This window comes from Fusarium solani (assembly GCF_023522795.1).
Source record: "Fusarium solani strain SB1 chromosome Unknown bctg00000003_1, whole genome shotgun sequence".
Taxonomy (NCBI): Eukaryota; Fungi; Ascomycota; class Sordariomycetes; order Hypocreales; family Nectriaceae; genus Fusarium; species Fusarium solani.
Window position 1 is genome coordinate 2,099,447 of NW_027072154.1, and position 15,304 is coordinate 2,114,750.

The 15,304-nt window shown below is 55.2% G+C and overlaps 4 protein-coding genes across 4 annotated transcripts; 1 reads left to right on the top strand and 3 right to left on the bottom strand.

Annotated features, from left to right (window-relative positions):
- Positions 1–703: 703 nt before the first annotated feature.
- Positions 704–6,636, top strand: MRS44_006218 (uncharacterized protein; the record flags this gene model as incomplete). Its single annotated transcript, XM_065621688.1, has 7 exons — positions 704–711; positions 897–3,405; positions 3,465–3,478; positions 4,391–4,509; positions 4,592–5,134; positions 5,190–6,223; positions 6,286–6,636. 7 exons carry the CDS (start codon positions 704–706, stop codon positions 6,634–6,636), a joined length of 4,578 nt encoding a protein of 1,525 aa, XP_065477760.1.
- Positions 6,637–7,393: 757 nt separating this feature from the next.
- Positions 7,394–9,305, bottom strand: MRS44_006219 (uncharacterized protein; the record flags this gene model as incomplete). The annotated part of the gene is made up of 2 exons (XM_046280547.1): positions 7,394–7,551; positions 7,607–9,305. 2 exons carry the CDS (start codon positions 9,303–9,305, stop codon positions 7,394–7,396), a joined length of 1,857 nt encoding a protein of 618 aa, XP_046140195.1.
- Positions 9,306–11,244: 1,939 nt separating this feature from the next.
- Positions 11,245–12,441, bottom strand: MRS44_006220 (uncharacterized protein; the record flags this gene model as incomplete). The annotated part of the gene is made up of 2 exons (XM_046268444.2): positions 11,245–12,245; positions 12,297–12,441. 2 exons carry the CDS (start codon positions 12,439–12,441, stop codon positions 11,245–11,247), a joined length of 1,146 nt encoding a protein of 381 aa, XP_046140194.2.
- An 859-nt stretch (positions 12,442–13,300) lies between these two features.
- Positions 13,301–14,065, bottom strand: MRS44_006221 (uncharacterized protein; the record flags this gene model as incomplete). Its single annotated transcript, XM_046274665.2, has 1 exon — positions 13,301–14,065. The coding sequence occupies one exon, from the start codon at positions 14,063–14,065 to the stop codon at positions 13,301–13,303; it is 765 nt and encodes a 254-aa protein (XP_046140193.2).
- Between the last annotated feature and the right edge of the window lie 1,239 nt (positions 14,066–15,304).

The window sequence follows — 15,304 nt, forward strand, 5'->3', positions numbered from 1 at the left end:
AAAAAACCACTGTGGCAATAGTGCTCGGTAGCCCGCCGGGTGAGGTGAGAAGCTCAAGCAGAAGCAGACCATTTTTTTTTTAGCGGGTTTCTGGGCCTATCGTGGCCGAGCCCAACCCCTCCGGCAGGGCCTGGAGCACGTCTCTGTTCAGTGAAATGCGGCGGCGAGCACGGCGGGGTTCCCTCGGGTTGCTGTGCTCTGCGGGCAGTTGCGTTGCTGCTCTGGGTTGCTGCCCCACCACAGCCCACCTGCCCAATTTTTTTTCCCTCGTCTGCTGAGCAACCTGTGAGTGGGCTGGAACTCGAGTGGGGCTCGCTGCCCGCCGGTGGTCCAACCTTCCAATGGGTCGTCACAGCTCCGTGGGCTGCACCTCAGGCAAGGGCACGCCCACCGAATGAATCTTTCTTCCCCCCTCCACCCACTCTGATTTTTTTCCTCTCTTCCTCTTTTCCTTCTCTCCAAACCTTCTCCTCCAAAAGGGACGCATAAAGAGTGACAGTGGTTTCCCCCCAGAGCTGTCTCTCTTCTCCCCAGTAGCTCTCGAACCGTTGCCCTTTCCTCAGGCAATCGCTTCTTGCTTCTTCCCTTTTCTCAAGGCTCAGATCGCGGGGTGAAAACTTCGACCCCGCTCTGTTCCCACATCAACAACTTCGACTTTTCACACCACAACACATAGACAGGTTATCCCGTCAATACCGTCAAGATGGTCAAGTAAGTTGCTTCTGCTCATCGTCAAGGCGGTTGCGCCATGGCTGCCATCATCATCGTCTCTACGCGCTTCAGTCCTTGCGACTGCTCGCCCGCGTCACCCCTCCATCCTCAACCTCATACCCCGCTCGGAGTTAAGCCACTGTCAATGTCCATGAGCTGACGCGATGCCTTCACCCGTTGAACAGCTTCACGATCGACGAGATCCGGGCCCTTATGGACAAGCCCACCAATGTCCGTAACATGTCCGTTATTGCCCACGTCGACCACGGCAAGTCTACCCTTACCGACTCCCTTCTCGCCAAGGCCGGTATCATCTCCACCGCAAAGGCTGGTGATGCCCGAGCGACAGATACTCGTGCCGACGAGCAGGAGCGTGGTATCACCATCAAGTCCACTGCCATCTCCCTGTACGGCCAGCTCTCCGAGGACGACGATGTTGCCGACATCGTTGGCCAGAAGACCGACGGCAAGGACTTCCTGATCAACCTGATTGACTCCCCCGGTCACGTCGATTTCTCCTCTGAGGTTACCGCTGCTCTCCGTGTCACTGATGGTGCTCTCGTCGTCGTCGACACCGTCGAGGGTGTCTGTGTCCAGACCGAGACTGTGCTCCGACAGGCCCTTGGTGAGCGCATCAAGCCCGTCATCATCATCAACAAGGTCGACCGTGCTCTTCTCGAGCTTCAGGTCTCCAAGGAGGATCTGTACCAGTCCTTCTCCCGAACCATCGAGTCCGTCAACGTCATCATCTCCACCTACCTTGACAAGTCCATTGGTGACATCCAGGTCTACCCCGACAAGGGTACCGTCGCTTTCGGTTCCGGTCTGCACGGCTGGGCTTTCACCGTCCGCCAGTTCGCTGTCCGATACGCCAAGAAGTTCGGTGTTGACAAGAACAAGATGATGGAGCGTCTCTGGGGCGACAACTACTTCAACCCCAAGACCAAGAAGTGGACCAAGAACGGCACCTACGAGGGTAAGCAGCTCGAGCGTGCCTTCAACCAGTTCATCCTCGACCCCATCTTCAAGATCTTCTCCGCCGTCATGAACTTCAAGAAGGAGGAGATTGCCACCCTCCTCGACAAGCTCCAGCTCAAGCTCCCCGCTGAGGACCGTGAGAAGGAGGGCAAGCAGCTCCTCAAGGCTGTCATGCGAACTTTCCTCCCCGCTGCCGACTCTCTCCTCGAGATGATGATTCTCCACCTTCCTTCCCCCGCCACTGCCCAGAAGTACCGTGCCGAGACTCTGTACGAGGGTCCCCCTGATGATGAGGCTGCCATTGGTATCCGTGACTGTGACCCCAAGGGTCCTCTCATGCTCTACGTCTCCAAGATGGTGCCCACCTCCGATAAGGGTCGATTCTACGCCTTCGGTCGTGTCTTCTCCGGTACCGTCCGATCCGGTCTCAAGGTCCGCATCCAGGGCCCCAACTACGTCCCCGGCAAGAAGGACGATCTCTTCATCAAGGCTATCCAGCGTACCGTCCTCATGATGGGCGGCAAGGTCGAGCCCATCGACGACATGCCCGCTGGTAACATTGTTGGTCTGGTCGGTATCGATCAGTTCCTTCTCAAGTCTGGTACCCTCACCACCAGCGAGACCGCCCACAACCTCAAGGTCATGAAGTTCTCCGTCTCCCCCGTCGTCCAGCGTTCCGTCCAGGTCAAGAACGCCCAGGATCTCCCCAAGCTCGTTGAGGGTCTTAAGCGTCTGTCCAAGTCTGACCCTTGCGTTCTTACCATGACCTCCGAGTCTGGTGAGCACGTCGTCGCCGGTGCCGGTGAGCTGCATCTCGAGATTTGCCTCAAGGATCTCGAGGAGGACCACGCTGGAGTTCCCCTGATCATCTCCGACCCCGTCGTCCAGTACCGTGAGACCGTCACTAGCAAGTCCAGCATCACTGCCCTGTCCAAGTCTCCCAACAAGCACAACCGTCTGTACATGGTTGCCGAGCCCATCGATGAGGAGCTCTCGCTCGCCATTGAGGCTGGCAAGGTCAGCGCCCGTGACGATTTCAAGGCTCGTGCCCGTGTCCTCGCCGACGACTTCGGCTGGGATGTCACCGACGCCCGAAAGATCTGGACCTTCGGTCCCGACGGCACCGGCGCCAACCTGCTGATCGACCAGACCAAGGCCGTCCAGTACCTCAACGAAATCAAGGATTCCGTTGTGTCCGGTTTCCAGTGGGCCAGTCGTGAGGGTCCCGTCGCTGAGGAGCCCATGCGATCCATCCGCTTCAACATCCTCGATGTTACCCTCCACGCCGATGCCATCCACCGTGGTGGTGGTCAGATCATCCCCACTGCCCGCCGTGTCCTGTACGCCGCTGCCCTGCTCGCCGAGCCCGCCCTCCTCGAGCCCGTGTACCTGGTGGAGATTCAGGTCCCCGAGAACGCCATGGGTGGTGTGTACGGTGTCCTTACCCGACGACGTGGTCACGTCTTCAGCGAGGAGCAGCGTCCCGGCACTCCTCTGTTCAACATCAAGGCCTACCTCCCCATTCTGGAGTCTTTCGGCTTCAACGGCGACCTTCGACAGGCCACCTCCGGACAGGCTTTCCCCCAGTCCGTGTTCGACCACTGGCAGATCCTCCCCGGTGGCTCTCCCCTCGACAGCAGCACCAAGGTCGGTGCCATCGTCACCGACATGCGAAAGCGCAAGGGTGTCAAGGTCGAGGTGCCCGGTGTCGAGAACGTAAGTTTTGCCCCACGTGTGATGTATAGAAGGATAGATTTGCTAACTCTGTGTGACAGTACTACGACAAGCTGTAAGCGGCTTTCTAATACGCCGATGGAAGGACGAAGGATGCCGCAATGGGCACATGACATCAACCGGCTGGTAACGAAGATTCGGGATGTATGCCCGAGCCCATGGAGGAGCTCCTTGTTGAGCTCAGGAGGGGCATGCTGAGCGAATACCAACAAAAGAAAAAAGTCGAGTGGCCGGGTTGAGGCTGAATGCCATGAGGAAGCTCGATTCGGCTTTTTATGCAGTTATGTCGTATTGATGAGTTGAACACGTTAGATTGAAGTTCAAAGATGTGCCTGAGTGATGTGTGCGTGAATGCCGGGAAACAAAGGATGAGTAGATGAGATTTGTTGATGGGATAACTATGCTGGTTGGTGGTGGGGTTAGTTAGTGGTGGCGATGGGTGAGAGCTCTAAAGTATGGGGATCTAGGTAAGTACCTACCCGTTGTGTGTTGTACAAATACGCACCTGCTTAGAATGCTGGCATTAAACAAAGAAGATGAATAAGAACTATCAACGGCTCGATCTATGTATCTCTTTTTTTGGATTCATTTCTTACGTGTCAATATTTGCTTCAGTCTCTGTGGCTGGGCCAATTGGCACCACAACTTTCCTGTGACGACACTCCTCAGAGAGCGGCCCGAAAATTGGATCTGCATATTTCGAATCTTATCCCCAACACCAACAACCTCAAGCTCCATCCACCAGATCGACGCTCTTTGCTAGGCGCAGCTACTAGCTCTAGCAGCAGATGCGACACGGTCTCTTGTATCATTTCTAGGCCAGAGTGAGCCATGCTGTTCCCAGAGGAAGATGGACCGCTGCTGAAGGCGTGGATCGTCAAGCGCATCGAAAACACGTCCGTAACCGCCTTTGTCGATGGCTATGGCTGAGTCGCTCTCAATGAATGCGCTAATACTTGCGGAACAGATCCGACGCCGATTCAGATGTCCTTGCTGACTATGTTATCGCCCTACTCAAGCATGATGGCGATCCCGACGCGGTGCGGAAGCTGTGCGAACAGGAGATTCCCGATTTTCTGAGCGAAGGTGTGTGCTGCCAGGTTATCCGCTACGGCGCGGGAGGCCAGCAGGCGAGTGTCTTGCAGCAGAGGCTGACCGTGACATACAGATCCCAAAACCTTCCTCGACGACGTCTTCCAAGCCATCACATACAGATCATACGTCCCAGGCGCTTCCCCAGCCCCCAAGCTCGGCTCCAAACCGCAGCCTCAGCCTGCTCCTCCTTCGTCCGAGAGCGCACTGCCCAACGGTTCGAGAAAGAGAGGCTTCCACGATCGCGACGACCCGGACGGACAGGATGGTCCACAGCACGGCGGACGCGCAGCGAAGCAATCCCGTCGAGCCGGTCGCGAAAGACGAGACGACGCGAGGGGCGGACGATATATGCGCGGTCTTCCTCAGCAGCCGGACATGGCCTTTGATCCCAAGGCTATGGAGGCATTTCTGCAGATGAGCTCCATGGGCATGCCCCCTTACCCAGGTATGCCAGGCATGCCTCCACAAAGCTTTGGCGGCGGTAGGAATCAGCCGCGGCGGAGGGGACGGTGCAGGGACTTTGATACCAAGGGATTCTGCTCCCGTGGGAGCACATGTCCGTATGATCATGGCAACGAGTCAATATTCGTGCCCCCGATGGGACCCGGAGGTGATGGTATGCAGCGTCAGCTACCTCTTAGGTTTACTGAGCTAACTTGGTGTTTGTGTAGAGCGCGGCGATCCCAACGAATACCCCTTTTCCGTAATGTCGAACCCCTCAAATCCCATGAACCCCTTCAACTTCACACCAGACACGGGCCGTGGCGGTAACAACAGAGGTCGTCGAAATCGAGGTCAGAAAAAGGGCGGTGCGCGGGCACCCTTCTCGGCCGATGGGCCAGTCTACGATCGTTCCAAGAGCACCATCGTGGTCGAGAGCATCCCCGAGGAGAACTTCACCGAGGACCAGGTGCGAGGCTTCTTCTCGCAGTTCGGCACCATCACGGAGGTCTCGATGCAGCCGTACAAGCGCCTCGCCATTGTCAAGTATGACAAGTGGGGGGCTGCCAACGCCGCGTACCAGTCGCCCAAGGTGATATTCGACAACCGTTTTGTAAAGGTGTTTTGGTACAGGGACAAGGCCGATGCTCTGCCACCGACTGCTCCTCTGCAGGCTGGCAACTGGTCCGGCGATCCTCAGGCCACAGGGGAGGATGAGGAGGCTGAGCCTGAGTTGGACATGGAGGAGTTTCGGCGGAGGCAGGAGGAGGCGCAGAAACAGCACCAGGAGCGCGAGTCTAAACGCGCTGACCTGGAGAAGCAGCGTCTAGAGCTCGAGACTAAGCAGCAAGAACTCCTTGCTCGGCACCGCGAGGAGAATGCCAAGCTCCAGGCTAAGCTAGCCGGCCAGAAGGGCGAGGACGGTGAAGTGCCTTCATCAGGCGCACAAGCCCTACGCGCTCAACTTGCGGTCCTCGAGCAAGAGGCCAAGATGCTCGGCCTCGACCCCAACGCTGAGGACGAGGGCTCCGTAACCAGTGCGCCATGGCATCCTGGAGGCGGGTACCGTGGCCGCGGGGGACATCGCGGAAGAGGAGGCTACGCACCCAGAGGAAGGGGAAGCTTCAGAGGCCGAGGGGGCAGCGGCAACATGCACGCGGCGTATGCGCAGTACTCGATTGACAACCGGCCCAAGAAGCTCGCCGTGGCAGGCGTCGACTTTACGGCGCCGGACAAGGACGAGGTGCTGCGCCATTTCCTCCTCGTACGTTCCCTCTCCCTATTCATTTTCCATGTATCGAGCAAGTCACTAACACATCATGGCAGAACTTGGGCGAATTCGAGTCGGTTGATACGGGCCCTACCGTCACTCACGTCTCCTTCCAGGACCGCAAGACGGCAGAAAAATTCTACTACAGCCTCCAGGGCAAGGAACTCCCCGGTATCGACGGCCGTCTCGAGCTCTCATGGGTGAGCACGCCGTTACCACCCGTCAACCCGGCCAAGACTGCTGGTAACGGCGAGGCCAGCGGTGCTCATACCAGCACCGAGGACAAGGAGCACGACGCCATGGCTGGCTTTGACGATCATCCCCGTAGAGAAAGGAGCGCGGAGCTGCCGGACGAAGACCGGCCGGTTAATATGGACTACGAGGTGGCGGATGAGGACGGGTGGTGAGAGCCAGAGCCAACCGCTGTATACCATGATTCAAAGATAATCTGTATGATTCTTCTCCAGGTTGGTTAGAAGAGGGATAAAAGGTAGGATTCAATGAATGACAGAAGGATGGGTGTCTGGTCAAATGAGTAAAGTCACCGAGACCAGTTGCATTCACATGACAAACACATGGCAAATGGGGAAACATCAGAGTCTGGAGTATCATAGCCACCAAAAAGGGGCTAGATCCCTAGTCAATTGTCGTTGGCCTCCAGTCGTGATCAAGTTGACGACTGAAACGGGCTGTCCTTGGGACATTGATTGGCCTGGTATGGCAACAGCCAACTCGTCGAGTCTTGTCCATCTCCTTGTTCCTCATCCTTTCCATTCTGCAACCAGAAACCAGAAACCAAACAAACAAACAAACAAAAAACACCAAATCATTTCATGCATTCATCCATCCATAGGCCTTGCTGGCGGGGTATCGTTGAGATATAGAACAAGCAAAGCAAGCCCCCCAAAACATAAAGTCGTCTGCGCCCCGCCGGGTGTTGATTTTTCGTATCTTGCGCCCCTTTTTTTTTTTTTTGAAAATGCTGCCCCATATCCCTGGTAACTTTTTGTTGAAAAAGACACCTTGGTGATGCTATTATACCCAAAACCCAAAAAGAAAAGAAAAAGAAGAGAAGATGTCGTCAACGTTATCAAAGAATAAAAGATCAGAAACGCCCGGTCATGCTCGTGGTCGCTCTGGGAAGGAATTCGCTGCCGTGAATTGCTAGTTTGCAGCTGCAGCGGCCGCGGCACCGTTGGCAACGGGCTCAGCGCCGTTGGCTTCAGGCTCAGACTTGGGAGTGGCAGGAGTCGTCAGGTCCTTGACCTCGAGGCCCTTGAGGAGTTCAAAGATGGTTCCGTTCTGGTGGAAGTCGTTGTTCACTATCAAATGTTAGTCTCAGATCCCGCGATATGGCTTCATAATGTCGATGCTTACCGATATTAACCAGGTACCACTCATTCATGACTTCGTCGATAAGAGCCCTGCTGGGGGAGTTGGCATCATAACAGTGGGCCCAGTCGACTCCCAGTCGGAAAGCCTCGTCCTTCCAGGCGAGGAAACTAATGCTCTCAACAATGGTTGGCTGCACAATCTCCTTTCCAGGGAACACACCCCAGGTGACAGCGTTGGGGCAGTCTGAAGGCGCGTTGGAGCGGAGTTCACCATCCTTGGTGACAGCATAGAAAGTAAGGTCAGGGTGGCCCTCGATCCGGCTGATCATGTCATTGAAGACATCAGGGTGGACAAGCAACTCCAGGTATGACTTTTGGTAGACGTAACCGTTGGAGGGACCCCAACCGTGGACGGGGTGAGAAGACTTGACACCGTTGACAGCAGGCTGCGAGTTCACAGTCAGGAGGCCACGCTTGTTGAGTTCCACGAGGTCATCTCGGATCTCATCAGCCTCGCTGGTGAGAGGCGATTCACTCCAGGGAAGAGAGTCGATCTCATTGCGGAGGTAGCGGACAAAGAGCTGGGCAATGTCCTGGACCGTCTTGGGCTCACCCCACTTCTTGCGGTTCGCCTCGTTTGTGCCCGTCAAGCCAATGCCGTAGGCGTCCAGCTCTCCAAAGGCAGGAGAGCGAGAATCACCCCATCGACCGTTGGGGAATTCATCCCAATCCTGAGTACGGATGACATATGACTTGTTGCGGTTTCGCCAGAAAATGGGTCGCACATCCTCCTCGCGACGGCCAAGACCCTTGGACTGCTTCCATGGCAGAGCATGCTGGAGGGGACGCTCAGCCGAAGGAGCCCAGTTGAGCTCCTCGAGGACCATGCGTGTGGCCTGGGCGAGGTTCATGGTGTAGAAGTGAAGATGGTGGATGCCATTGGCGAGCAGCTTGCGGCACATTTCAGCGACAAGGCTCTTACCAATGTCTCGGACAGCAACGTCATCGTTCTTGACAGGCTCGAGGGCGTCGAGCCAAGCTTGGGGGATCTTGGCCTTCATGTGGTTGGCTCTTCGGAGGAAGCTGGCGTATGTGGCAATGGGCATAATTCCGGGGAGAATTGGGACGTTGACACCGCGCTCGCGAACCTTCTTCACCCAGCGAATAAAGTTGTCGGCGTCGTAGAACATCTGGGTGACGATGAAGGTGGCACCCATGTCGACCTTCTCCTTGAGGTGGTCAAGGAGCTCGTCCTCATTCTTGTTGTCGTCGCAGCCCTCGGGGTAGCCAGCGACACCAATGTCGAAGTGGTTGCCGTAGGTGCTGCGGATGTGCTTCACAAGGTCGCGAGCGTACTGGAAACCACCGTCGGCGGCGGTCCACTTGTCCTGGTCTCGAGGGGGATCACCACGGAGAGCGAGAATGTTGGTGCAGCCGGCCTTGTAAGCCTTGAGCAGGGCATCATTGACCTTCTCAACACCCATGTCGGTACAAGTCAGGTGCATACAGGTCTCGAGGCCGTAAACAGCTTGAGCCTGGAGAACCATCTCGCAGGTCAGCTCAGCGATGCGGCCTCCGGCGCCCCATGTGATGTCAATGAACTTGGGGCCGAGGTTGTACATGCGATCCATACGGTCGTAGAGGTTCTGGACACCCTGAGCGGTCTTGGGAGGGAAGTACTCGAAGGAGAAGGAGGGCTGGCCGCTCCTCTCGGCGTCGGTGAGCATCTCCTTGATATGCATGGTGAAGGCGGTTTGCGGAGAGACTGGTGGATAGAGGGAAGTGTCGTAAGTAACAATTGGGGTTCGGCAGAGTAAGCTGAGCCAGGAGAAGAAGGCGCAGCAGAGGTATCGACGGGCTGAAGCTTGGTGCTTTCAGGAAGCTGTAAGATACGGGGATGCGGGGGAGGGGGAGAACAGCTGCACAGCAACAGTTAGCAAGAGGACAATTGGAGTTGGAAACCATCATGATGGCTCAAGAGAACGATTTGCATTTGCAGCCGTCTTGGCCACGGTGGGAGCAACTGACATTACTGTCTATTGGGTCTTTGTTTTTGCGCTGCAACTCCAGACGAGGGGCGGAAACGACGATCTTTTATTCGATCCTTCGACCTCAGCCTCTCTCAATCTGTTTATTGAGAAGCAGCAGCAGAAGGGGAGCACGTAGAGCGAGAGACAGCAGAGAGGCTTTACTCTAGAGTATGGGATAGATGAGAAATGTTCTAAGGGGACAAATGACGAGTAGAGGAAGAAAAGAGTAAGGGAAAGGGAAGAAGGGAGGGAAGAAGGAGAAAAAAGCTTCCGACGTCGTCCGTGACTTGCTCTGACTGGGCTGCCAAAAGATGGGAGGGATGGGAGGGATGGAAGGTACCTTCCTAGAAATTTCTCTCCCCTCCCCCGCCGCCCGCACCTGCCCCTCCTTGAGAACTGCCCTGTGGAGGTCCGTTTCTGGCTCCGATGCAGAAAGTATGCGCTCTGATTGGCTCGGGGACCTGCCTCTGCCTGCGTTGCAGAGCCCCGACGCCGTTCCCGGGCGCCGAAGGCCGGGGGTTACCAGCTAACCTGCAGCGAGGGCGTTCACTAAAGCTCCCCTGGAAGCTCTCCAACTCCAACTAAAAAGAAATTTTTCTACTTGGAGCATCGGGGATGAAGAGTCATACCATCATTGATGGTTCGGTCAAGTTTCTAGCGCCGGCCGTTGAAGGATGTCCTTCACCATCTCGCCATCAAGGAACAAGCAAGCTGCAGAGAACTCTCCACCTCTGCTTCTCTGTATGGACCAGTAGTTCAAAACATCCCACCCCGCCATGCAACCTGAACCATAGCCAGCCCTGTCGATGATCTCGTCTCCCTCCCATTTCTTCTCTCTCTTGGTTGTTACCCCCAAAGTCCCCTGCATACCCTGCGCCAACCAACGATCGAGGACCCTTTTGACCCCTCCTTCATCATGATTGCTACTGGCAGAATCTGACTGTATCCTCTTCACCGCCAAAAGTCCCGCAATCCGAGCTCCGAAAGCTACCTAAAGCTACGGTCGATCGACCGGCGGGTATCCGTCCACTCCGTCTATTTTCTCACCCTAGACTCGGCGCCGTGCCGGAGCCGTCCAAGGTTCCTCCCACGTGTTTTAACGGCTGGGTTTGAGACAATTCGTCCTAACAATATTGAAGGGTCTGTTGGGAATGAATCTGAGCATCTTCATGTGATGATGCTTAACGTTCCACGATTTATTAGACTGGCCAAAGTCTCTTTCAGCTCTCATGATCTCGTGCCACCGATGATGCCACTCAGGCACAGCTGACTTCTGGCCATTCACAATGTCCAATTCGGCTAGCATTGAAGCCAGGGCCAGCTCTGGCCACGAGGAAGCATGTTGTTACACCCAACCGGCAGATACCTTGCTCCAAGGAGGCTCGGAGCTGCAAGACTGAACTCGGTGAGCTCACCTCAGCTCCACCATGCAGGTTGGATATCTATCGATCCCGAGGCGCAGCTTGATGATGCCGGTGACCCTAATTCGATTACATTCCATGTCATAGAGTTGAATTGTCTTTGATATAGCATTGCTTCAAGCAGTTATGTTCAGATAAGTATACACCATTCATAAATCTCATGCCATACCACCAACCATAGTAGCACAAATTACCCAAACGCCAAGCGTACTTTTTCCCAATCGTGGCACTCAACTTGTATACGACGATGCTTCAGCACTTGGGCTTGGGCTGGCACTTTTCATCAACAACGGAGGCGCTCCTCTCAGCCTCCGCCATCGATTACTCGTCTCGATGATGTTGTTATCAAAGAGGAACCACCAGCGCTCAAAGGCCACCTGCCCTAGTTCCCAGTTGGACGCGTCATACGGGTCCTCGCCGTAGATACGCACCCCTTCAGCGCTGTCCTCAATGTCGTACGCAAAGTTCACCATGGCCAGTGGGCCCTGTGCGCTGGGCGGCCGCAGCTCGTCCGGCAGCGACAGAATGGTGATGGCGCGCTCCCGCACGCCCGGCCATGGCAGCAGGTCAAACATGGGATGGTGAGGTATCATGAGCTGTGACGGCGTCGGTCTCCATGTTGCAGGAAGCTGGTCTGATGGTGTCGCCGTGCCCGTGTTGAAGGGCGAGATGCATTCAAGGCTCCAGAGGCCCGTCTTGCAGTTGAGGCGGTCCGCAATACGGACCACTGCTTTGAGGAGGGTGAGCTCGAGGATCGGGAGGTGATAGCTGTCGGGAAAGTTCCAATCTGGCGAAGAAGATGATGAAGAAGCAGCGCCGAGCGAGGAGGATGTATCAAAGACAGACAGGAAGCTCTCGGATCCGGTGAAGCCCATCGATAGTTCTGGCTGTGGCTGTGTCACCGTCTCACCGCCAGTGTTGTCATCCTTCAAAAAGTCCGGGAGAGCACCTGTGTCCGGCAGTACGGATGTAAGCGTTACATCGGCAAGGGGATCCCACGGTGGGAGGCTGAGGTCCAGGCCGGCCATGATGTCGGAGCCCTGAGCCGTGACCGGGACGGTGATGATGGCACTCGGGATCGTGCCTCGTGTACTGCTTGGCACAGCCGGCATTTCAATAACCTCATCTGTGGTGGTGGTCTCGGTTGCCTGAGTGTTGTGTGACTGCGGCTCTGCATTCTCGGCAGAGTTGGCTTTGAGGCGATTCAGGCGATTCAGGCGTTTTCTCTCACCTATGACTCTTGTCAAGACAAAGACCATTCAACTGTGCTCAGAAAACGTACGGTACCTGCGCTGTGCTAGTACATTCAGCACGCGTTTCCTTTCCGCGGCATCATCGTCGATGCGAGGTACTTCGAGTGGTGGTGGTTTCTTATACGCTCTTTGTCGTGTCCGCGGACGGTTTGTTGAAGAAGGGCCTGTCTCCATGATTTTGGGGTCTTTTCACTCAAAAGATCTCTGTGACGTCCTCGAAACCCTTCGGATCGAATTATGAGTGTGAAAGAGCAAAAGAGTGCGAGCTCTGCCTTTCGCGATGTGCTGTAGTAGAGAAACGTCGTTGCTTTTCAACTATGATGGGTGACTTTGGCCCATCTCCACCCAGCATAACGCGTAAGAATAGTCTAGCTTGCGCACTGTAGCAGCATAACGGATAGTGGACACCTAGAAACAGCAGGCGTAAGACGTGGCGACCAGGTATTTTCGATCTAACCCGTGGTCTCGAGCGCCAAGCGGGCTGTGCGGGTCGTACTGTGTAAGGCTCTTGCAATGTTGCTCCGTCCCAAGACTTGTCAGCCGCTCGTGGCGTCAACTTGCTGTGGCTTCTTCCCATAACTAAGAAGGTCTCTGCTGTACATCGTGTATAGGTAGTATCGAAGATCGTTTATTCTTTAATGATCCAATAGCTATCGTCTCTCGGTTCTGTCAAGCCTCTTGTCAGCTCGATCTACATGCACAACCACGCTGAGGGAGGATAAATAGATAGATACCTTCAAGCTCACTGTTCAAAATGATCCATTTTGCGGTTCAAAAAGTTTCAAGGAGTTTGATTATTGCAGAAATTGACAAGGGCGAGCCGCTCTCTTTGTATGCGTCGTTGGAAGCAGAGCTCTCGCCGGCATAACGCTGAAGCATAATGCCTGAGCAACGGGGTATATAGCCGATAGGGCAGCTGGAAAAGAAATGAGTCTTGGCAAACACAATAAACTGGAGCGCTGAAGTGAATTATTATCTGAAGGGAAGTGTATGGCGCGGAAATATGTGAACGGCCGGGGGAGAAGTTGGAGGCTTAGGCGCAAGCCCATGCTCCCAGCAACAAAGAGCCCATAACGACCAGCTTATTAACGGACATCTTTAGTGACTTGTTTGCCGTCTCTGTCGGAGTTGTTGATACTGTAGTGTTATCCGCCTCTGCTTCTCCAGTCGTCGTAGCCTCCGCCGCTGACCCAGTCTCGCGAGCCGTCTTGGACTCATCCGCCTCCTTAGGCGCCTTCGCCGTGGACTTTGATTCTTCCGCAGTCGTTGTCGCCGTGGTCAGGCAACCCTTCGACGACAGCTCCAAAGGGTACCTCGAGACCCAATCGTCTGCGTCAAACCCTAGGTCATAATACCCGGCGTCCTTGTATATCTTGTCCATGCCCGCCGTGATGATTGCCGGGACCGAACGGATAGAGACGTAGCACGTGTTCACCGCCGTTGACTTTGGGAACTCGGTGGCCTCGCCCTTAGTCGCCGTGACTGCGCTGCACCAGCCGTACTGATCCGTGAGAATGTCTCTGCCCCCGTTGCCGAGCCTGCAACCCCAGCGCGTGGTCGTACCATCCCAAGTTCGCTCGCCCAGCCATGAAGATCCCCCGATATGCGTGATGGTTTGCTCTGGAAAGTCGGATGTCTCGCATGTCGACGGGCAGGTGACGATGTACGTCGAGTGGCTCCTATCAGCGGCCACGACTGAGGCCTCGAGGGATACTGGGTGGTCGGTGTCGTACAGAAACATGGCGCGCAGCGAGGTGGAAGGCCACTCCGACCTGGGCAGTGAGGTGATGGCGGCCATGACGGCGATATCTTTCCAGATCGGGATTCTTTGCTTGCTGGATTATGTATGTACGGGAAGCTGCATCAAGGCATGTCGTGCAGCCGACGGGAGACCTTTTAATCAACAAGCCGACGAGATGGTCTCGACCTTTTGTGGTTCGGAACGCGTGCTTGACCCCTGGGTTTTTGCTGCTGCGCCGTATTTGATTGCTGGGGTTGAGTCGCTAGTAAATTATGTGGATTGGAAGTGAGTGCAATGCTTGGTTGAAGAGAGATACAGGGCAGATTAGTTACGTTTCATCGACAGTTTACCCGTCCAACAGTATGGAGTAGAGCCAACCAACACGGGTTGTTGATTTGCCAAGTCATGATGGACGTGCGGGAGAATTGTGGTTATTTTATTACCTAGTGATAGCTTAATTTTCAAAAATTTCCAATCCACTTTCAAGTAGTGACTCTAAACAGCCATGGCAGCAGTTATGGCAAAGTCCAAAGACAACCAGGTCCTCCTTGTTACAAATTGCCAAGACATGGTTGCGGGGTTACTTGGTTGTTGCAGAGATCAGTTAGTAGTTGCGTTAAGCGTGACACGCACTATACTAGTATCACCGGGATTCCCTACTCAAATCTAGACTCTAAATTGTCCGTGTATGCTTTCCGTCACGAGGTCGCTCCCGTGAGTACGGGATGCTGGAGAGCCATCTTGGTTGTGAGAGCATTTCCTATTTAGGCAATCCACCAGTGGGTCTCCGCCGCCGAGCTCCGGCACCAGCCCCGGGTGTCTCTGGCCAGCCATCGGCAACTGGACGGGGCTCGGAGAATTATTCAAGGGAAGCTCACTCATGATCGGCGCCCGGGGGTTGGGGAAAAATCTCGACGTCAAAGTAAGTCAGCATGTAAAACCCAAAAGACCGTCATGCTGCCTCGATGCCTACGTCAGGTTGGGACGATCAATCATGCGAGGTTGGGCGATCCAGCAAGGCCTCACGCCGTGTTGGTTGCAAAAGGCGTCTGCATTTGCATATGTCCTCATGAGAAAACGCAGCTCTGGCAAACCACGATGTTTTGCGAGCAGGCAGACTCATCCCGTGATGCAATGCGCGACGTGGGAGTCCGACGCAAAGGCTGCTACTCAACAGGCCGGTGGCCGGAGCAACAAAATCTGGCCCAGGCAGGCGGTTGAGCAGCAGACACGAGAGTCGCACAGGATATGCCGGTAAGACCGTTGTTGATTGTGTGTGTATCCAAGTTTAGCAAC